The 24,126-nt window shown below is 43.5% G+C and overlaps 1 protein-coding gene across 3 annotated transcripts in view; it reads right to left on the reverse strand.

The window, feature by feature from the left end:
- The window catches only part of STXBP2 (syntaxin binding protein 2), a 37,692-nt gene extending 13,592 nt beyond the window's left edge, over positions 1-24,100 (reverse strand). The window contains exons 1-4 of one of the 3 annotated variants that reach the window (XM_035104793.3): positions 24,008-24,100; positions 2,323-2,372; positions 761-842; positions 339-415 (exon numbers count right to left, since the gene is read on the reverse strand). In XM_035104793.3, the coding sequence (XP_034960684.1) occupies positions 339-415; positions 761-842; positions 2,323-2,372; positions 24,008-24,044 (246 nt within the window). In that variant the 5' untranslated portion in view covers positions 24,045-24,100. Of the gene's footprint in view, positions 1-338; positions 416-760; positions 843-2,281; positions 2,373-23,936 lie in introns of all 3 variants that reach the window. The other 2 variants (XM_035104795.3, XM_088663120.1) reach the window with 2 other exon arrangements.
- Positions 24,101-24,126: the final 26 nt, after the last annotated feature.

Below are 24,126 nucleotides of genomic sequence, written 5' to 3' on the forward strand. Positions count from 1 at the left end.
CGCTAGCTTCCCTCACCTTGGTTTTACAAACAGGGATACTCCAGCCATACCAGGAATACTTAAATTGGACAGATTTCTGGGAGGAGCAGGCTTCCTGGCCTAGGGATTATATGGAACCCACAGGCGCTTCAGGAAACAGCGACAGGCAGCCAATGACACCTGCCCCACTTACCCACAGTTCTTCCCACCAACTTCCTCCCTTCCTAAAGGCCTCCAATGTGCCACATGTTGAAATAAGGAACTGGGTGACTATTGCGGGATTTCTCCTCTATCAAGTAGCATCTGGAGGATCTCGCCAATTCAGTGTCTGCCCAAGTATGCAGAGATTAAGGACCTACCGTCTCAATGGGGCTGATCAAGTAGATTGCTTCCAGGCTGGGGAGGGGCTCTCTGCGCTTGTTAATGTCTTCAATAACTGGAGAGAGGAAATGTATATCAGAAGTCTGAATTTTGGATGGGAAAAAGAAAGAAAGAAAGAAAGAAAGAAAGAAAGAAAGAAAGAAAGAAAGAAAGAGGAAACGATGACACCAGATTCACTGACTCAACTAAAAGCATGAAGGTGCCAAGAGGAGGTGGTTTCCATTTTGTTCCAGGTTTCCATTTTGTTCCACTTTGTTCCACTTTCAACTGATATACATATAATTCATTAGAATGGAAGGGAAGTGTCAGTGCCAGAGAGAGGATAGGGGCGTTTCTCAAAGTGGTATAAGCCTCACAAGATTAAAACAGAGCATTCAAGGCTCTTGCTCAAGTCACTCACTTGTGATTCCTTCAGCCAAAAGGTCTGACATCTTAAAACAAGATGAGAGAATGCGGGTGCTTGGATGATCCATAACAAGTACCTGCAGGGACAAAGAGGGGAAGAACGATGGGAGTGAACACAAATCTGGTGGTCCACATGGAAGCCATTTTTAACTGAGAAGAGAGATTTTTTTAAAAAATTAAAATAATAATCACACCACTAAAAAGGCAGCATGGCAGAATCAACAAGTTCATGCTTGCTCCATACCATTTCTTCCTGTGGTCTAGAATTATCAACCCACCTATCCTATCCCACCCAATTCCATTATAAGCTATTAGACTCTGCTTTCTTTCTAGAAATGAGCATGGAAAACTTTCAATTCTTACATAGTCTGAGGCTGAAAGTGGCCCCAGCATAGAGTAGCTAATGGGATAGGGTTGGAGGATCCGCTGTGGACTACTGGAGATATATTTTGCTTGTAAAAAGGTCTGCTGGTTAAAGCATCCCAAAGAGAGGACAATTTAGTGAATTAACCTTACGCAGAATCCCCACCAGCTCTTACATTCAGGATTATGGGAGCATTGGGTGGTTTTCTAAGGCAGAGATGGGGAACTGGTGGCTCTCCAAATGGGGTTGGACTCAAGATCCCATTAATCCCAGCCAGCATGGACCATGGCTGGGGATGATGGGAGTTGGAGTCCAATAATATATGGAACACATGGGTTCCCCATCTCTGTTCTAGGTGCTAATGGCATTTTCACTTGTACCAGAGAAAGCTCTACAGCACATATCAATTCAGGATGTACAGAGTCTCATAAACCAGCTTCCTGATGTTTGTGGTGTGGGAAGGGGGTAACTCCAAGGTCTGCTTTCTAACCCTTACAAGATTTTCAGCTGCTAAAACACATCATCAGGCACAGCAAAAAGGGATCTATTTCTCTCTCTCCATCATATTTGCAGTCTACAGGGGCAACAGAGAGATCCAATACTTTCCCTTTCTGGAGGAAGAAATTGGAAGTCAGCTCTACAGAAGTCACGACAAGCCCTTGGAGAACCAGTGGAGCAAAGCTACTGTAATTCCAATAACCTCTTTGGTCTGTTGACAGCCCGTAATTTCATGGCTGACCTGGCAATGCACCCTCTTATGTCAGCAAAAGTTATGGGGAGTTCTAGGAATGCTAATTGCCACGGAAGATCACAAATGAACACATGGCATGGCCGAAATAATAACTACACACTTGCTACATTGCAGATTAAGTGAGCACAGCCATGGTCTGACTGAATTAAGCAACTATGCAGTGCCCAGTAGAAATGCAGGTAATTTTTATTAGTAGGCTGAGAGATCACCGATCTGTAGGCAATATGAACCCTGTAGACCAGTGATGACCAAACTTGGCCCTCCAGCTGTTTTGGGACTACAACTCCCATCATTCCTAGCTAACAGGAACAGTGGTCAGGGATGATGGGAATTGTAGTCCCAAAACAGCTGGAGGGCCAAGCTTGGCCATCACTGTTGTAGACAGACTAGGTGTAGCTCACCCCACACATGTAGTGCTCTGGGCTGCAGCAACACTTTTTACCTTCCATTCTCCTTCCTTCTTCATGCTGCGGATGACATCGTTCAAGATCTCTGAAAGGTGAAGAAAAACTCTGAATTATCACTGAGGCAACTACTAGATGCAATTAGAATAACTGGCAGACTCCTGTGCTGGGGAGTGATAACCAATGCCTCTGACTGCCCCAGTGTAAACGTCTTCTGTGACTTTCAATAAGCAGAGTCTAACTTTACTGTCTGCACAAGACATCTGCTGTGATTCACATGCCCTGTTGGGGAGCCCTCTGAACAGTTTTTAAGGCACTAGGAGAACTGTACCCCTAACCTGGTGGAGCAGTTAGCTTCCAGGTTTCGGAGGTGCAGAGGAAAGGTGTGGAGTGAGTAGGAACATAGGTGTCTGCCTTGAATAGTATCAGACCATGGCTCCATCTAGCTGTCTACATATACTAGCTGGAAAAAGCTCCCAAGACAGGTCTCTTTCTCAGCTCAACCTGCAGACTGAACCTGGGTTCTTTTGCATGCAGAGCATATGCTCTGCCCACAGAGCAACTGCCTTCCTCATTTCAGACTGTCTGAGACCAGGGTATTTAAGAAAATGGCATACTCCCATATGGAGATGTCAGGTGAACCAGGCGAGTGGGGCAGCATTTACCGGGGCTGGACCTTTTCAGTGCTGGTGCTTCAAGTATGGCGATTTGCCCCCTTATCAGCTCAGCTTGTGTCATATTTAACATCATTTAGACACCAGGTGCTTTGGAAGAGTTTGCCGCCATTAGAAAATACTGCTGAATTGCTGCTTTATCACTGTTTCAAGCACATGCCGTACTTTGAAAACATTTTATTCAAAAGCTGGGTCTGAAATGTTTTAAAGGGATCGGATGAGTCCCCTAACATGACATTTCCACTTTATGGATGGGACAGAAGTCAGGCGTATCAGTCATCATGAAATTAAACATGTGCTTCTCTCTAATCGGAACACGCTCTGCATTCTCCCTCATTAAGTGTTCAGTCGGTAACTAATTTTTTTTATAAAAAAACACTATCAAGAGCCTTGGATGCTGAACCAAGAACTGCAGGTGTTCACACTTCTTCAAAAGTTATACTTTGGGGTCATCGGTGGGAGAGAAGCAAGGCTCACTACATATAGTATACTAGCAATAAAGATAATAAATAATGAGCCTGACTGCTCTCTATAGAGGACTGGCAGGTGGTGAGCCAACAATGCCCAGAACTGCAATGTCAATACATCTTTGTTTGTGCTCCAGCACTGCTCACTAAGGGCTAATTCATACATTACGGGCACAGTGTGGTGGTTGATTACCTCTGCCTGGAACCTACACTGCTCTGGTGATGTCTGAGCAAACAAACCTGGGTGGGTGGAGGTGGATCACAGTCTGTAAGGCCAAATGGAGAGATGGGGGGACTGGCAGACCTACAGGCCAAAGTTTGTTCTCACTGTTGTAGACCATGGATGGGGAAACTGTGTCCCATCTAGATATTGTTGGATTACTCTAGCTATGCTGGCTAGGGCTGATGCAAGCCGGAGCCCAACTCTGCCTGGAGGGCCACTCATTATCCACCCCTGACCTAGGCAATAGCCAGTCAGACAAAGTGAGGGGCAGACCCCACTCTTGGTAAAGGGTCACTGCCAGCCTGAGAGCATGTGATGATCACCAAGATAAAATGGAGTCAGCCCTCTGAGCCAGACAAGCTACAAACAAAAACGGGTCAAAGTTTTCTAGGATCAGCTATGTGATAAATGCTGCTGATGAACAAGGGTTACAGTCATTATCTCTAGTCTAAGGCATAAGGAAGTCTAAGGCATACCTCAGTGGGGAGGTAGCCTGCACAAAATGACAGAAAACAAAAAATGCTTCTTCTGCAGTAAAATGATCTTCAGTACTCCAGTTCAACCGACCTTATCCCACACCGTATCTCCCTCATTGCAACACACTAGTTCATCCATGGCATTGGGGGGGGGGGCAGGATGACAAGAGCAAACAGTTCCATTTTCTAAACACACTCTGATCTCTAATAAACTGACAAGTCTCCCTCGGGAGGTTGCAGATTCTCTTTCCTTGGAGGTTTTAAAGCAGAATTTGGATTGCCATCTGTCATGGATGCCCGGAGAGTCACATTTTAGACATTAAAAAAGAAAAAAAAATTGCCCAGGATTTTAACTGGTTTTATATCTACTGTTTTTTTGTATTTTTACTGTTGCTATGATTATTGCTTTTGTTTCTGATGTTTTTGATCAGTTTTATATTTGTTTTATGGTTCTCTTTTACAGGTTATCTTGAAAATATAGATTAATAAAATTATTTTTTAAAAATAATGGATGCTTTATCTGAGATTCCTGCATTGCAGGGAGTTAGATTAGATGACTCTTTGGGTCCCTTCCAACTCTACAATTCTAAGATTCTAAGTGGCAGAAGTTTCCCCCTGGAGTGACCAAAAGCGCTTCCTGTCTCAGCAATTTCCGCCCCCCCCTCCCCTCGGGTGGGCGGGGTTTGCGGCACCGAGCTAGGCTTACCTGGGGCGGGTGCCACCCACCTGCTTAGGTAGGCTTTGGCATGCCCCCGGCCAGGTAAGAACAATGGACAGCCAGCTGGGAGGCGGAGTCAAGGCAAAGAAAAGAGGCTGGGACGTGCGGCCAGGCTTCTTTGCTCTTTCTTCCTTCTAGGATCACCCACCCACCCTCCCTCTATTAATTTCTTCCTTCCTAATAATCTTCATCCTAGGTCAGCGATCATCAAGTTGAGTTTACAGCCTAATAATTTGTGTTCCAGGACACTGGGTGCTGCTCCGGTCATAAGATGGTTGCTTTATTCAGAACTGGGAAGGAATTGCACACCAGCTTAAATCAGATCTCATGAGCTGTAATGCTGATATACCCGATGATTCACTCAAAATTCAAACCCAAAATTGAATTAATGGATGGGAATGAGATATGGTATCCTTTCTTTCTGACAATCTCTCTCTCTCTCTCTCTCTCTGTGTGTGTGTGTGTGTACACATAGTTCATCTGGGGTACTAAATCCAAGACGCCTGAAACTGATGCCTCTGAATTAGTGCCACATGTTAATAGAGTGCTAAGTCTTTTTAAATTAAGACACTCAAGGTGCTTTGAATGCTCCACTTGCCCAGCCCAAAACCACATAAATGAACACAAACATGATAACTGGACAGGTTGAATTAAAAAGAGTAACTGGTAATACTTGTTTAAAAGAGTTGTGACAATGAGCAGAGAAGAAAACAAGGCTATAAAACTACCAGCTGTGACGAAGTGAAAATTCTTTGGAGGAATCCAGCTGCCAAACTAGAGCACTGACTGAGAAAAGGCAGTGAAAAATACACGAGGGCCCAACGAAGTCAGAAAGACCCTGGATATGCCACCGGCCACATTACCATAGACAATACAAATAAAATTGTTCTGCCTCAGAAACCATTCTTTTTTAAAAAAAAAACCAAAAACCACAAATATTAGGGGATGTGCCTCTGCTTGCTTTGCTCTCCAGCTCCCTACCATTCCTGCCACATTAACCCCATGGAGCTTCCCCTTCCCATCCCATGCAACTACCGGTATTAACCTTGCTTGCCCCCTTCCCAGCCACATTTCTAAAGCTACTTTTCTATTCCACAGCCCTGTTTTGCACCCATTTTCACCTTCACCTCCATGTCTATGCCTCCTCTCTCCTTTCCTTTGTGCAACCCCACTTGCATGGTAAATTCATGTATTTTCCTCTTCCCCCACACTGAAATTACTAAGCATCCATTTCATCCTTTGCTCAATTATGAATCCAACATTCCCTCCTATTCTTCAGATCCTTTCATGTCCCTGCTTTCATCTTCAAACCCTTTCCCCATGCCTCCCACTCCTTCCTTTTTTTTTTGCAAGCCCCCTTTCCACCTCCACTCCTTTTACTCCCTCTCTTCCTTCTCCTCAATTTCTCAATTTCCCCTTGCACACAGGCCACCCCACCCCCCATTTCCATGCCTCCTCATCTCTCCTATTCTGCAACCCCTTTGCGCCCACACTCCATGCTGTATTTTTAAGATGAACAGAATCATAACAGCAAGTCTGCCAGGGCTCATCCACACTTCTTTTTGTGCTGAGTTTCGAGGTACAGGTCTGGGATTCACAGGTCTATGTCTGAGTGTGGTGTTTATGTGTGTCCCGGTGCTTCCCCCTGCGTTTTATTGCTGAATTGAAGTGGTGGTGGGTATGGCAGACTATTTTAGAATGCTGGCTATGAGCTCCATGTTCTGAGCAGGACAATGCCATAACACTTCAGGAGGGGCGAGCCTGGGCAGCGGGCAAGAGCTGAAAATGAGCAGCACAGGAGGCACACACAGCTGGAGAGACTTCACTATTTGGATAAGCTGTGGGTGGTCTGTTTCATGCCCCCGGGACAGTGGACTATGTGCTTGTGAATCACAATCTTGGTGTTATGAAGACAAGAGGCTCAGGGCAGCCAAGGGGCTAGAGAGACAGTGTGAAAAAGCAAATCACTTTGGACATATCCTATCAGCATTGGGTGAGAAGACTAGGCCAGTGAACAGTGGTGGTGGGGAAGCATCTGGTAATGGAGGGGGTGGTGTGTGGTGTGCCGAAATTTAACACAAGCAAATGCATATTAGGATCAACTTCCTATGTCGACCTTGCGGCTAGGTAATTTGACTTTGGATACAATTATCTACTGTTTATTCATCTCATTTATATTGTGCATCTAATAATATGCCACAGGAATTGTCATTTAATAAACTACTTCGGTATTTGCTACTGATTAGAATTTCTGCTGAGAAATACAATCCTTTAAGTGCGTTTCAGGCTTGTAAAATAGTAATTTCATTTCGTTTCATGACTGATGCCCCTTCCCTGATGAGAAGCTAAAACTCTTCGGGGCCTTTTGACACTATATGAGCTCACAGGACCTGCTTCAGATTTTGCTGTCTTCCCCCATGGTCTGCAAAGTATGCCCCTGCTCCAAACGTGAACCCCCAAACAGGGTACTCTCCCTTTGCAAGATGAGATCCATGACACCCAACCCCGGGCATCCTATATACATTAAGAAGTGCCACTGAGCACATGGCACAAGGAGCCCTTTCGGGCGCTGCTCCCGCTGCCCCCCCCCCGTCTGGGCTTGGGAGCGGCTGGAGCTCTTTCTGCAGTATGCCCCGGCCTCGCCTCCACATGGGCCGCGCAGCTCCCCCACTCGCTGGGGCGTCCCTGAGAGGCTGGCGCCCTGGCGCAACGCACCAGTCAGCCCGGTAGGAAGGACGGCTCTGGTTAAGTCCTTGTTTGAATGGCAGAGGGCAATGGAAAACTGTTTATCTATGTCAATCATGCTGCTATAATTAAAGAGCTTCTCTATTCTTCTATTAACCAAGTTTAGCCTCAACTCCAATCTCAATTTGCTCAGCTCTGCTTTCTGGCAGTTTCCATCCCATACCTGCTTTATGAGAAAGAAGGGAAGTTTGCTATCATACCCACACCTGACAGCTAGCATTGCAGTACTTATTGCATCAGGCAACATGATAAGCAGAACAGAGAACTAGTCAAACTGGACTTTTTGGAGTATGAAAGGCATACTGAAAATGCTCCCATTCCTGTACAATCAGTTTTAGATATCACCTGCTCTAGACATGTCCCAAAGCATGGTCTGAGGACACCTGATGCAGCCACCTTGCTGAAGCTAAGCAGGTCTGGTCAGTGGCTGGATGGAAGACCTCTTCAGAACCTCACGTGCACAGCTTTTGAGGTCCACAATGGAAAAATATAATATGTAATAAATAATGCCATCCCCACCAAAGGCTCTAGCTAACTTGCTACAACAAACAGTTTTCATAGAACAAGTTTAGTGCAATAACAGCATGGACACCGTCCACGTAGCTAATCAGGGAAGCAGAGACGCACAGTTGCTTTCTCCAAGGACATTTTCAGATACAGTATTGCAAAACCAGAATTGTTATACTGGAATGGAATGTCTCCAGAGTGACTTATAATTATCTGAAAGTGATTATTGCTGGACTAGAAGTGTGGAGCTACATTTTTATTTGCTCAGTCAGTTATTGCATACACAATGCAATCCTTAACGTGCTTACTCAGAAGGAAGTTGGAAACAACCAAAAGAATTTGGAAGAAACTAAGTTCTACTTAGGAGAGACCTACTGAAATTCAAGGATCTAAGTTAGCCATGTCCAGTCATTTAACTGGATATGCTCCAAGTAGGACACTGTATACCACCCATTGGAACATACTCTCTGGTAAGTATGTTTACAACTAGCCTGAAAGTTCCAAAATCATCCCAAAATAAGTATCTGTTCCTTGTTTGTTGAAAAACAAATGCTTTTTCAGGTGGCACAGTATCTCAACAGGCAGCAATGACATGGAACAAAGTTCTAAAAGCAGACACCAGAAACCAGTTGTTAAACCAATGGGAATCTAACAAATCAGAGTGTATTCGTCAAACAGAACCAAGTCAGAAGCTAAGAACCACACTGACTTTTACAGGTGGAGACTGTTGAAAATTGTGGCCTTCCAGATACTGTTGGATCTCAATTCCCATCAGTCCCAGCCAGTGTGGACAATGGTCAAGGGTGACAGGAGCTGGAGTCCAATAACAGCTGAAGAGCCAGACATTCCCCACCCCTGACTGGATATTAGAAGGGAGACAAGAGAGATATATGGCCCTATGGGATGTGTGCATGTGTAATACGAAAACTGATATACCTAGCCTCCCAGAGGCAATTTCTACTCTCCACTAGTGGATATTGTTGCAAATCTGTTCTATTCCATATGACGTATTCTTGTCCTGATCCAAACTGTTAAATAATAGTAAAGGTAGCTAAGGAAGTCAACTAACTGTCTTCACGCCCAAACTGGAGATGGGGAGTGCAAGTAATTCAAAATCAGCTCATAATCATGGACTGCCATTCAGAAGTAAGACAAGTTTGAACAATAAGGGATCCCTCCCCAGAGAGACGCGACCTTGTAATGTTGTGACAGAAAGTCGCCTTCTCAGGGAAAGAAGGTTCAGGCAGTCTTCCAACCTTCCACCACAGTAGAAAAGAAGCATTGAATCCACACAGAAACCAAGTTCCTCTAAATGAAACACATTTGTTTGTCTTATGTATTTTAGCCACGAAGACCCAACAACCATTTGAAAATGCAAAATTCACGTAGCAGCTTTGAAAAGCAACCATGTCTGGGAAACAAGAAGCACCTGTATGTAGACTGAAATAAAAGGCAAGAGGCAGCCTGGGTCTACTCCTAAGTCTGAGAAAGTGCTAGCCATGAGAAAGAGATAAGAAAAGGGGCTTAGGCTACAACAGGCATCCCCAAACTGCGGCCCTCCAGATGTTTTGGCCTACAGCTCCCATGATCCCTAGCTAACAGGACCAGTGGTCAGGGATGATGGGAATTGTAGTCCAAAACATCTGGAGGGCCGAAGTTTGGGGATGCCTGGGCTACAATCTACGCACACTTATCTGGAAGTGAGCCCCACTGAATTCAACAGAACAGTTCCAAGTGCACATGCATAGGATTGTGCTGTAAGGATTGCCTGGCACGTGAGAGGCCCCAGTGCCATCACACCAGCGTCATTGCACACGCATGGTGGACTGATGATGCAGAAGTTCATAATGCACTAACAGCTTTGGCAGAGAGCACTGCCAGAGGATCATCCACAAGCCCTGGATAATCTACCAGGAAACACCTTGTAATTGCAGATGTTCCACAACATTTGGTGTCAAAGATCTGAAACTATTAATATAGCACACAGCTATTTGCATCCCAACTAGAGGACAGGGATGACAACTGTGGGTCGTGGAGGAAATGAAAGACTTTGTGTATCACATCTACGGTAGCTTCAATTATGGGAATGGGACAAAATTTCAGAAAGTCTGAAGGCCTCATTTCTCCAACTTCTACTTTTAAATCACAATTGAATAGCGTTTCCAGAATGTGACACGGGGAGACTTTCCACAGTCTTGCAGTGTGAATGACATCACAGAGCATATGAAAAGAAGCATTTTTTTCAGCTAAAGGGAAGCAAATTGATACTATAGTGAAAATTCAAAATACAGCCACTTACGCAGCATATTCTCACTGTTTTCAAGAAAGGTTGGAGACTGATCTGTTAAACATGTATTTGGGAAAGAATGCTCTTTCTCTGAGCCTTTTAGTAGCTGATATAATAAAAAAACTACAAAAAGCATACCTTATAAAGCAAGAGAGAGCATTTGCTGTTCTCTGCCAAGCAACAAAGGAACAATTTGACCCCACAAATCAGCTTGCAAGTACAAACACTCAGTACAGTCCTTAACCCAAGATAACAAACATTTGCAGACACAGGGCAACACCCTGGTAAACCTTGAACACTGTGTATCAGGATATCAAAGGTGCATACATAAACGTTCCCAATTAAGAAAAACGGAGAAACTACCCCAGACAGAATTGTAAGAAAACTTCATTGATCGCCAATTCTCCTCTCTTCAAGGTGTATGAGACCAATAAAATAAATTTTGCCTCACAGTGAATCATCACAGAGGAACAGGCCAGTCTGGCCTGCCTGCTGCATCTTACAAACACTTGCTTTCCTCATGTCAGGGGGGAAAACCCTCTTACAACAATGCCAGCCTTGACATGCAGTAGCAGCTCTTGCTATAAACATCTAGTAACCAATACTATAAAGAGGCCAGACAAGCATCTCAGTCCAAGAAATCTTCATTCACCACCAGCTGGGAGAGCGAGCAAGTTGCTCTACTAGGAAAACTGGTGAGGAAAGATCACTTCTAAAATTCATGGTTTAGCCTTGACATATAAAGCCCAGTTTGTTGCCGCTAATGCACCCAGCCTCAAGTCACTGGACGTCTGTGGCCTTGAAGCTGATTTACAAGGACAAAAAAATTCTCTCTCCACCTCTTCCTAGCCTGCCCACCGTTAGGTAATAATTACCAGGCTACATGAGCAGCAAGTCTGGTGAGCTGCTAGCCCTGAGGGGAGTGAATCAGTATAAAGTCATTTCACATGCCTACTTGGTGTGCAAACTAAGCTTCAGTTTTATTCTGCAATATTGGAATCAAGTACAGGCACCATGCAAAATGGCCTAACATTATGGTGAAGTTGCTGGATTTAGTCAGAATACTGTATCACACTTACTGCTTGTATTTCTCTCTTTGGACAAGTCCAATTTTTATACATATTGTGACTCTTTGGCATTTATAAGCATAAGGACCCCAGGGGTGGAGTCACAAATCTATATTTAAACATGAACACAGCAAAAAAGCACGAATCCAAATAAAATGTGCAATAAGTTAATCGATATGACTCAAGAGCTGTACTGTGCACTCCAGGGGGAATATAAAAGTATATCAAATGGGAAACAGCTACCTCAAAGATTTTTCCAGGAGGGAGGCTTAAATTGGTGCTTGACTTCCTTCAGCTAATCATGAAAGCACCTTTTCTCCTAGCTCTGCCTGAGACAGGCCTGCTCCCATGGAGCTCTCCTGTAAAACTTGTGAAAACTAGAGCAATTATTTGTCATTCTGCTGGCAAGTTAATCCAGCACTTAATAAGCTCTCATCTTTCTCAGTCTCATTTGCTTTTGTCCTTAAGAAGGGCTCTGCTCAAAAGACCATTCCCAGTTATCCACTTGTGACAATCTTGCTGAAACAGTTCTCTTGCCAAGTACCACTGAAAGAAGCCAACTGCATTTAAATCTTCACACTTTTCCAGTTAGAGAAATAGGCCATTTTGTACTTAACCAGTTACAGTAATACCTCCGCGAACGTCCGCCTCGTCTAGCGTCCGTTTTGGCGAACGTCCGCAGCAAACCCGGAAGTACCGGAACGGGTTACTTCCGGGTTTGCCGCTTGCACATGTGCAGAAGCGCTAAATCACACTTCGCGCATGCGCAAAAGTGCAAACTGCTCCGCACGCAGTGGCAGACACAGCACTTTGCCCTGCGAGCTTTTTGGCTAGCTGCCAGGACTCCGGAACGGATCCCAGTCACAAAACAAGGTACAACTGTATGTACTTATCTAGTTATGAGGCGGGCAAGGGGGAACCAGGCCTGGATTCCACACTGAGCACAGGAACTCAGCAGAACAGATCCCCTCCCCACCCCACACCCACAGTACAGATACTCAGCAGCTCAACTAGAATTTTCCATTCTTGACTCAACTAAAACAGGCACCTATCACTTATCCAAAATAAGTGTCTATTTACATGCACATTTCATTGAGAGAGTAATAAGATTTTGAACCCATAATCCCTCTGCCTAGAGTGTAACAAGTGACTAACAAGTTCAAATAAAAAATAAATTATCAAGCAAGCAATGCCTCTACAATTGCACCAATGTGGGGCTGCAACAGAAACCCAAAGAAAGTTCTTCCCTTTCTTAGTAGTGTTCAGAAGACTTTCTATTTGTGGCAGGAGAAATGGAAAGCCTGATGAAATGATGCCTTCTCAGTAAATTTACACATGAGAGATTCAGAAAACTAGCAGGCTGTCAACAATGTGTGCCGACGCCGTCAACTAAAAGGTGTGCAAGACATTTGTTAATGTGGCTCTTGCTTCAGCATTGTACTGTACAATTCAGCAGAACTGCTAGAACAACAAAAACAAAACCAGTTTGGAGTTCTGGGAAAGTAGGCTTGAAAGAATGCATGCATGTTAAAAATCTGAGAAGCCCAAGGGGAGATACGGTACGCGATTACAGCAGTCAGCGGGGTAGCTTTCCTTGTCTTCTGTTCTTCCTGCGCCTCTCCCCAGATCTAGCACCCAAGAGCCGGTGAATGGTGGCAAGAAGAAAACTGATTTTGGTCTGGGGAGATCCAGGCCTATAATGCCCACTTATAATGTACAGGGTGGCCTTGGGACAGTTGCCATCTCTTAACTTAACTGATCTCCTAGGGTGGAAAAGCAATAAGTTTGGCACACTATGTTTCTTACAGAAAGGATGAAGTGCTAAATTATGCATGCAAAAGAACAAATTACGCATACACACACCTTTTTTTGGGAGAAAACTGGCTTAATTTTTATGATTTATCCAAGCTTCAGCATTTCTTGGAACAATTGATAAAAGAACAGGCTCTACTCAGTCCTGATTATAGTTCTATTACTTTGAGTACTCCAAAAGTTATAAACTCTAGATTGTAGCCACCCTTTGACAGCCTTGGAATAGTCATCCCAGACACATTCAGACATTAAGGATGGCACAAAAGTTTTGACCCTAGTCTGTGGGGTAAAAGAACCTACAAGCTAGAAGAGCATTTAAGTGTGTTCATAAGCACCAGTGTGTAAGAAGTTGCCCTTGAACAAGAGTTTCATATCTGAAATGTAACAGGTTTACACAAACTGTTCTCTGTGTACCTCTTGAGGGATATTTTTCTCCCCATGCCCCATTTCTCTCTCTTCTTTGGTGCTGCCTATTTTGTTCCTCTGGAATTTTAGATGCCTGGTTTCAGTTCCAGCAACAGTCCCCAAGTAACAAGAAGTAAGCCCATTCAAGGCTTCAACTCCCAGCTAAGAGATGAGGATTACTTCCCCCAGTCTCCCTTCTCAAGTAATTCATTCCACCACTTCTGTTTAGAGACCTCCAACCTTCCTTGGGATCCCATTTAATGATGGCATGATGGCCGCCTGCTCCATGAGGCCCAATTATCATTATTTACAATGCATAACTATAAAATGCACTCTTTATCAAGAAGCAATCAAACTCAAGCACCTTCTAGCAGACACTGGGCTTTGAATGCTACCAGCTGAATGAAGAAAGACCCTTCTTCATTAGTCTAAATATATAAACTGTCCATGCCTGCATTTGCATATAATGCAAGCTATGCTTATAATCATTTTATTGTTAATTCTTAATTATATTATATGACTTTGTAAAACCAGCTTTTAATGGTCTCATCTCATTGGGATGAGATGTTTTGTTCTGTGTTCTATTATTAAATTTATTGCTGCTGCTGCTGCTGCTGATACTTATTTTTTATGAGCCACTTTGGGATGGACTTCAATGGAAAGCGCACAGAATCAATCAATCAATCATAGGAACAAGCTGCTACGAGTCTCAATCTCATGCATTCCCTTCTCTGGTGCCAATTTGTTGAAACAAGCCTGCTTCATAACCTAAGCTGTCCATGGTTGCCTAGTGTGGATCTATGTTGAAGCCAGTATGTGAGATTGTCCAGTACATCTCCATTTTCGCTCATGTAATACCATTAAAAGTCAAGGGAAAGGTATGTACGCAACCGTACTTTCCAGAGCTTTTGGTCACAAATTCAATTTTTTAAATTCACAGCCACTCGTCTCTGAACAAGTCTATATGTTAGATGAATCTGGAAAGAATAAATGCAAATAACAACCCCTAATCTTCCATCACAATGGAGGGTAAACCAACAAATTCCAAGCAAACCCTAGGCTTGGGTGGAAAACTTGGAAAACGTTGGCGTTCATGTTCCACCCTTCCCTTTTGTGGTCTGGAATCAAACAACAGCTCGACAACACAAATCCAAAACTAGATAACGAGGTATTACCCTAACAACAATCTCCATACAATTACTGGAACTTCAAGAAATAAAACAACCGTAGCTGAAGAATCAAGTTACCCTGTTAATTGCTACTACAACAGCATGAGAGTCAAAGACCATCGTCATTTAACAAACACTAATGGAATCAACTAGCTACTGCTATTTGTTTTTCTACCTTAGAGATGGGGAACTGAATATTGCTGGCCTATAACTGCGATAATTTGTGACCATTGGCCATACATGCAGAGACAAATGGAAGTTGGGAAGTTCACAGGTTCTCATTCCCTGTTCAGACAAGTCACACCAACACTAATACTGCTTTTTAGCTAATGCTCCTTCTGCAGTTGTTATTATTATTTAAATGAGGCTTGAAAATAGTAACTTAGCTGGCTGCCTGTAGACAAGAACTGCCTGCAGGTGCCAGCAACAGTGTTCAGCATGCAGCTAATACAGTGGCTTGTTAAGTGAGATGCATGCAACTCTAGGGAGACTGCAGGCATGACTTTATGCCACTACTAGTCCCAGCTACCTGGGAGTAGCGGTAACATGGGGGTAGAGTAGGAATCAGATTGGGCAGGAGCAGAGATGAGGAGCAGCATGGGGAAATGCATAAGTGGGGGGGGGTGTCTATCCACCCCATTCCCATATGTATATGTGTGTGTGTATGCTATTTTAACCAATTTTCTTTAAAGGGGGACAGATAAATAAAATGGTGAAGTGGGAACAAAGCAAACCACATTACTGAGAATCACAGCGAGAAATAGCTAGAAATAGGGCTGAAGCCATTAGTACATTAGGTGACCTATTTGAATCTATTAAATGGCTGCATCACAAATTAAAATAAAAGCCTCTTAAGTGAGTCAGACCCTTTCCTGCTGTGGTCACCAGGACCTGAACCATTTTTCCTGCTCAATTCTTCTTGGAGCTCCCTCTATACTGCCCTGCTTCTGAAGGATTTGAACAGAACACTCAGGCAGAGTTCAGCTAGAGTGGAGGTGCTCTGGGCAAGCAAAGGGGAGAAAACACACACAGGTGACCTCAATATCCCTTTCAAGTAGACTGCAACACAATGAGAAGGGCACAAAAATGCCACAGAGGCTTTAATATGAACAGGTTTACTATGGCTGGAGTCAACAATATGAACAGGTTTACTATGATTGGAGTCAACATAAAGATTGAGGATTGAAGAAGAGGCCTGTGTACATCACTGTACTTCCAACTCCGTGTTTATGGAAGACAATCTTACTTGGCTACGAGTGATCGCCAAAGAAGACGAAGACTTCCAACTCAAGCCTACTGCCTCATTTCCTGAACAGTGTTAGAAATTAGCCAGACACCAGGCATGTTTTGCGACTGGCATGGGTCCAATCATGACCTTGTAGAGATTTCTGGATGCCAGGTTGGCGACTGACATCTCCAACTGGTTGGCCTCTCCAGGTTTCCTAAACAGGTTAGCAGAAGAGCTTATTTATTGCATTTATATCTCACCTCCCCCCCCCCAAGGAGTACATGGTTCACTCCCCTTCTCAGTTAATCCTTGCAATGACCCTGTGAGTGGCAGTGACTGGCCCAACTTCATTGGTGAGCTTCATGATTGAGTGGGACTCTGAACTCTGATCTCTCAAGTTCTAGCCAGACACTTGAACCGCTACACCACACTGGCTCCCTCGAGTACCTGCCAGGCCCGGCTCTAGGTGGAGTCCCGGTGGCGCAGGGCGCCGGCCCGGCAGGGGGGGTGCTGCGCGTCAAAGCCGCACGGAAGCCATGCTGCGCGCTGCGAGGGTGGGGGCACCGGAGTGATCTCCACGCCTCAGCGCCAGGGCGCCCGACCTGCTTGAGACGGCCCTGGTACCTGCTATGGGGCAGCTATATAAATTAAGAAGGTACCAGTAAATAAATATGGGGAAAGCAAAATGTCACTTAGAGAAGGATCTGAAATATTTTCCTTGAAGCTTTAATTTGTTTTATTCTGTGGGGTTGGTGTATGATAGTAGCGTGGCAAACCCGCTAATCCTTAGGTTTAGCTAGAGTAATACTGGCAAACCAGTACAGTGTGAGAGATAGGAAGGTGAGGTATGGGTCAACTGTGCTGGGGGAGGCTGGATGCACCTGGAAAGGTTTGGTTCGAACTGGTTGGATCTAGCCTGACAGGGAAAGACCGGGATGGGTCATGCTGAGGTGAGAAGAGCACAATGAATCCTTATGGGGAGTTTGGAAAGTTACTGAGGATCACAAGACTGAGAGGAGGGGGATGTTTGATGAGAGGGACATGTGACAGGTACAGGGTGGATTTGATTTAAATCAAACTGATTTAAATCACGATTTAAATCACTAGTCAGTAAGGCTTGATTTAAATCATAGTTGATTTAAATCATAAAGACTAATTCTTGCTGGTATAACTTTAATATGCAAGTAGATGAAGATTTTTAGAATAACAACTTTTCATATTAGTTTTTTTATCCCCAGTTTAATAGGTTAATCATTCATATTTGGACAACTTTACTGTTGTACTTAGGAAGGAGAAAAATAATCATTACCTTAATAATAACAATTTAAATACCGTGTTTCTCATATTATAAGACATGTCTTATATTTATTTTTTCCTCAAAAAAACACACTATGGCTTATTTTCAAGGGATGTCTTATTTTTTCCCTCCTCCTCCTGCCGTGGCCGGCATTGCTGCTGCGCCTATCACTATGTCTTATTTTCGGGGTATGGCTTATATTCCTTGAATGCTTAAAAATCCTGCTATGGCTTATTTTATGGGTATGTCTTAAAATATGAGAAACAGGGTAGATTTATTCAACTGAAACAATAACATTTCAGCAAATGTTATTTGCTTAAACAAACATCCATGTTTGTTAACTAATTTGGCTAAACAAAAACAAAAAATATATATTTTAAGAAACTTAGACTGTCAGCCCAGCCTACACATGAAAAACTTAAATACTGTCCACTCCAAACAATCAGAAAAATATTGTTTCTATTCTATTCACTGAACTTCTTGAAACTTAGCACTGAAGGGGTTGCTTCTGTATTCATAGGTTTGTAGAACAATAGGATTAAGGTCTTTTTCTCAACTCTGTTCATGTTATAACATTTTTGTTGTGAAGAAGAGGCATGTGATCTCTGTTGAGTCAAATTCAGTTTTGAGAACTGCAAAAGTAAACCAAGCACCTGTGATAATATCTTGTAGGCAGAGAAACTGCCCAATAATCTTACAAAAACCTCTGGAAGAGCATGACATTGTGAATGGATTAATGGAATTTATTTACCCCCAAAATTAAACATATACAACCTTATACTACATAATTAAAAAACTAATCTTTATTTCATGATGGAATAACCTTTGGATGGTAATATGTTTTCCTCAAAAAGCATTTTATTAAAAAAATTCCAATTTAAATCAAAAAAATCGATTTAAATCAAAAAAATCCGATTTAAATCAAAAAAATCTGATTTTTTTGATTTTTTTTAAAAAAATCATTGATTTTTATCCACCCTGGACAGGTATGGGATGTGAGAGATGTGCCACTAGCCACTTCCTCTATGGCGGAGAAGTTAGGGTGTTGGCAGGAAGTGACCTGTACCTGTACATGTTTATGCATGAGGTTTGCTCTGTGATTGGCTGGAAGTTACATCGTGAGTTAATGTTTACCTGTCAAAGCTGCTGCTAATAAATACAGACCCCCAGCTCTGCCTGGGGTTGGTCTTTGTGGAACTCAGCCTTGTCTCATGTCTCATTGTTGGATCTAACCATTGCTACATTATTCTGGATTGTTTTATTTGATGTTTTAATGTGTTTTAAACCACTTTGAGATTTTTTTCCTTTAAAATATAAAGTGGTAGAGAAATAATATGAATACAAAAAAAAAAAATTAATCCCATTGGGGGAAAAAGCACCTAGACATTCTGGTTTGGCGACCGCAACCTATGTTTAAGGTGGCATTTGGTGATTAGCTTATATAGCTGAGATTCTAACACTGTCCATAAATCTGGAGACAGTGAACTGCTTCTAAGAACCTCATACCGTGACAATCTGGTTAATTTCTAGAATGCTGCAGCAGATTAAACAAACTGAAATGGATTGCCCCAGGGCTTCCAATCACATGAAGAGCACATTTTGGACTGATGGTTCCCAAAGTGTGTGGCGCCATACCTTGAGGGGCAGTGGGATTACGGACTAGAGCAAAACACCTTCCTCACATTGTATTGTTGATTGTTTCATTGTTGATTGCCTAGTCTGGAAAGCCAAATACTGCTGGTGAAGAACTCCTCCTACCAGTAGTTGGTGAGGTTCTAAGTACTGTTTTGCATAAGTCACCACGCCATATAATTAAGATTATTCTTCTCAGCAACAATTCAGTGCAAAGACGCACAGATGAAATGGCTGAGAATGTTGAAGAGACATTGTGCAGCTTACTGAGGACAACAGAATTCACATTACTGTGGATGAGACAATTCTGCCAGGCAATGAATCATTGCTTCTTGCATATGTGCGCTTTATAAAAGATGAACGTTTGGCTCAAGAGTTGTTATTTGCAAGGCAAAGAGAAACAGATACAAATGGGAAGTCAATATTTCTTGTTAGCTCTATTCAAGCACAATTATAGGCCGTCTCGAGCGACACCAATTTCCAAATATGTCTGAGCTACCGTAGAAGAGAAAGGTGGGATAAGAAATTATGATCTGCAAGGTTATTTTACCACCTGGATATACTGCATATATGTTTGAGTGATTTGGGTGATAAATCCATTTTCAGATACTGAGGAAGTTGGGGTAGTAGAGAAAGAACTAACCGAGCTACAAAATGACTCTGACTTGAAGTCAAAGTTTAAGAAATTGTACAAAGAGTTTTGGTTACAGAAGGAAATTTCAGATCGCTATTCTGCACTATGGACAGTAGTTAAGAAACTCACTGTTGCATTTGCAACATCATATTTGGTGGAACATGGTTTTAGTGTGGCCATCCAACTTGTCACCAAGCAAAGGAATCAACTCCAGATTACTAAGCACAGTGATTTAAGGCTCCTGTTAAGTGACTTTAAACCAGACATTTGGAAACTGGTATCACTTCATCAAGCCCATCCATTGCATTGATGAGTTACTGAACAGTGCAGTAGTTACTATATGTGGTACCTCTTAAGACTCTTGTTAAATGACTATCATACTTTGAAAAGCAAATTCATGAATTCTACTGAATTAAACTAAATAGCTTAAACTGGATTTTTAATAAATATTCAATTAATTGTTACTTTTTGAATTTTATTGTGTTATTATCTTCCTTAGTGTGTTGTGTGCAAACTGCTATTCCGAATAATGCTTTTAATATGGTAGGGTAGGGGGCACTGGGAATCAGTTTATGGAATCAAGGAGGCAGTGGCCCAAAAAAGTTTTGGAATCACTGCTCTAGACCAGGCATCCCCAAACTTCGGCCCTCCAGATGTTTCGGACTACAATTCCCATCTTCCCCGACCACTTGTCCTGTTAGCTAGGGATCATGGGAGTTTTAGGCCAAAACATTTGGAGCGCCGCAGTTTGGGGATGCCTGCTCTAGATGCACAGTAGAACACACAAAGGTCACAGAATCCACAAGGTTTGGCTCTCGGCAGTTTTTTATGTCAAGGGTGCAGAGCACTGTGATTCTGGTATTTATCAGAGTTACTAGACTTTAGTAGATTTGGTAAGTGTCAGAATGAAACCTTTGCCAATAAATTCAAACAGGAAGAAAAGGTCAGAGTCTCATAATGCTCATAAACCACCTCCATCATCTTCTCTCTCCGTAGAATGTATGTATTAGGTCTGTTCACATGCCAGTAGGCATGAAAACAAACCTAAATACATGCAGGGCCGTCTCAAGCAGGTCAGGCGCCCTGGCGCTGAGATAGCTCCGGCGCCCTCGCAGCGCGCACCATGGCTTCCGCGCGGCTTCGCCACGCAGCACCCCGCCTGCCGGCTCGGCGCCCTAGCACCCCGCACCTCCAGGACTACACCTAGAGCCAGGCCTGAATACATCCCTTGCTCACATTACACTTGAAGCACTGGAATATGCTCTGGGAAGGTTCAGTTAAAGTCCCGCCTCTCCCAAGGACTCATTGTGTAGCTTCCAGCAAAATTCTCTTTCTTAATCTCAGGTCCCTGGTTGTTAATAGCAACAACAGTTATGTATCTTTCATGGTACTATCACTAACACAATAGGATTTTGTAAAACACACTTCTAATTATGAGTGCTTAATACTACTACTTGTAGGAGAGTTACCGTAGGAAATCTCCTGATGTTTCCTTAAGGGAGGGTTTTAATTCAGTCAGCCTTAATTCATCCATTAGGAATTCAGGGGCCTAGTTGCTACATAGCAGGGGAAGCTGTCAGAATTTGAAGGGCAGGAATTCTAAAACAGTAGTAACATCCCACAGATTATGTTTTCCCTATCACCAGGGCCGTCTCAAGCAGGTCGGGCGCCCTGGCGCTGAGGCGCGGAGATCGTTCCGGCGCCCTCGCAGCGCCCCCCCCCCTGCCGGCCCGGCGCCCCACGCCACCGGGACTACACCTAGAGCCGGGCCTGCCTATCACATTTATATGAAGCAACACTCATTTGCTGCATCATGCATGGAACAAACCAGTGATGACAGTCAAAGCACCTGTAAGTATTGGCAGAGTATGCAACAGTTTCAAGATTAGCCAATTACTAATACAATGCTTTAATTAAACACCATCTTGGGGTGCTTGCAGGCACAAGCTTTCTTGCATAAAGTCATTAGTTTTATGCATTTAGTTGCTTGCAGCACTACAATTGAAGTCTACCTGATTCTCTCTCTTGCTGTGCCCCACTAAGAAAACCTTGTTGGACAATATAAAAAAATTCCTTCCAGTAGCACCTTAGAGACCAACCAAGTTTGTTATTGGTATGAGCTTAGTTGATCTCTGCTACTGGAAGGAATTTTTATACTGTATTTTGTTTCGACTATGGCAGACCAACACGGCTACCTACCTATATCTAAACTCATTGGACAATGCTTAACAAGCAGTATATAAATTACTGGAAAAAATAAAACAGTAATATTTTGGTTCCACACCATTATCTTTGGATTCATTTATTTGGTTTGATCCTGTTTCCTTCCCACTGCAGTGGGCAGAATGGGATGGGATGGGATGGGTCTAGAATTCAAATAATTTGTCTCTGCTATTACTCTCCTCATTCCTCCCACTGAACCTCCTGTGTTTTCAGAGCTTATAAACAAGTATTTCGAACACCTGCATACACTCCTTTAAAAACAACAATACAAGCCATCAGAAGTGCAGAATGTCAAGAACTCAGAAGTCTCACTGACCAATGCAGGAACTGATTCGCCCTATCACTTTTCCAACCCTCTCCACACCTTTGCCCCTCGCCACTGCAAGCAGGTAGAGATTAGCACCCAGAGGTAACATCCATAAAATGCAGCCACTTTGTGTAACAAGCATCAAAGGAAAGTACAAGAGTTATTAGAGCAATCTTCCATCTTCTCTCACACAACAGTTGATTCATAGAGGCAATAGTTTACCTTATTTCAGCACATTTACATAAAATTAGCATTACCTTGGGTTAAGAACTTAATTTGTTATGGAGGTCGTTCTTAACCTGAAACTGTTCTTAACCTGAGGTACCACTTTGGGTAATGGGGCCTCCCACTGCTAAGTTCTTAACCTAAGGTACTATTTCTGGGTTAGTGGAGTCTGTAACCTGAAGCGTCTGTAACCCGAGGTACCACTGTACAAGCTAACTGGCTCTGTATCATCTGCCTTGAATAACTCTAGTCTTAACCTGCTTCCGAACAAGAAATCAAGAAACCTATAGCCCACTCTTAGGATGTTTACTCAGGAATAAGCTCAAGGTTAATTGTGCATAGTAGGACTGTAACCAAGGAGTAAAACCACCCCTGACTACTTTTAATTGTGAGGAATTATCATACGGATGAGGAGTAACAAGCACCCTGGGCAATCCCTACTGTTGACAGAAACTTTAGGTCAGATCTATGTTGTTGTTGTTCTTACAACCTATCCCAGTTTCTGTTATACCATCAAGGATCTCAATGTAAACAGAATCAACTTACAACTTCAAGCAGACTGAGTAAACTGTGCCACTCTTAAGTTGCTACAATTGATGGAAGGTTGCTGCTAAATTCTGAAAGATTTAGCAAACAACTGTGAAGAGAAAGCAAAACAAAGGATGCCAGGGCAAAAGAACTCAAGTATATTTAGTACTGTACAGGAAAAAAGATAAACTGAGCAGAGAGGACACATTTTGGCAGTTTTCAGATACTTAAAAGATCATCATCATCATCAAGATGGAGCACGATTACATATTCAGAATAGGCACTAAAGACCAGAAAGAAAGAAATGCTTTTAATGATAAGACATAATGTTTAACTTGTGTACTAAGGGCAGCGGAGGTGCAGCCTAAGAACAGTTTAGTGCTGAAACTCTTTAAAAGATAAGGAGGAGGGTTCATTGACCACAGTTAGAAGATTACATTAACAATGCCTGATCACTTAATTCAGAATACATGGATAGAATCATAGAGCTTGGAGGGATCTCCCAGGGCCATCTAGTCCAACCCCCTGCAATGCAGGATTCTTTGGGGCCAATGTGGGGCTCGAATCCTTGACCCCCTGAGATTAATGAGTCTCATGCTTTAGTGCACTGATGGTGCACAGGGAAGAATACGAATACTTCAGACGGCACTGCCTAGAAAACACCAACCGGAGTTTTAAAGCCCAATTCTCACGTTCTAGAAGAAGAGAGTCGGCACCCTGCCCTCGCCCGGGAGTGCTGCTATCACCAAGGCACCTGTGACTACGCCCCAAAGCGCAGAGGTCTCGCGTGGGACCCTCCCCCGGAAGACACAATATGAAATATTGGCGGGAGGGGGGAATGAGGGAAAGAGGGGGGCCAGCTGCGTCCTCCTTCTTGAGGGGGCAGCGTCGCTCTCCGCCATCGCGTGAAAGGCTGTGTGACAGGGAGGAAACGACACCCTTTCATCCTCCCCACCCACCCCGCGAAAGCCAAGAACTGCGCGCTTTCTCACACACGCGCGCGCACGCAAATATATCTGGATACACACAGGGTGTGAGGCACGCGTGCCGTGCTCCGTGTCGGGCGAGCGCCCTCCTCCCGCCGCCAGTCCCCACTCACTCTCGCCCACTATCGCCTTCAGTCCCGCCGGCGCCATGACTCCCGCGTCCCTCTTCGGCTCCTACTGCCCCAGAGGCTGCCACTTCCGCGTCTGCAGGCGGGCGGAGCCGACCTCGGGA

Source organism: Zootoca vivipara, chromosome 2 (assembly GCF_965207765.1).
Source record: "Zootoca vivipara chromosome 2, rZooViv2.hap1.1, whole genome shotgun sequence".
In the NCBI taxonomy this organism is placed as follows: domain Eukaryota; kingdom Metazoa; phylum Chordata; class Lepidosauria; order Squamata; family Lacertidae; genus Zootoca; species Zootoca vivipara.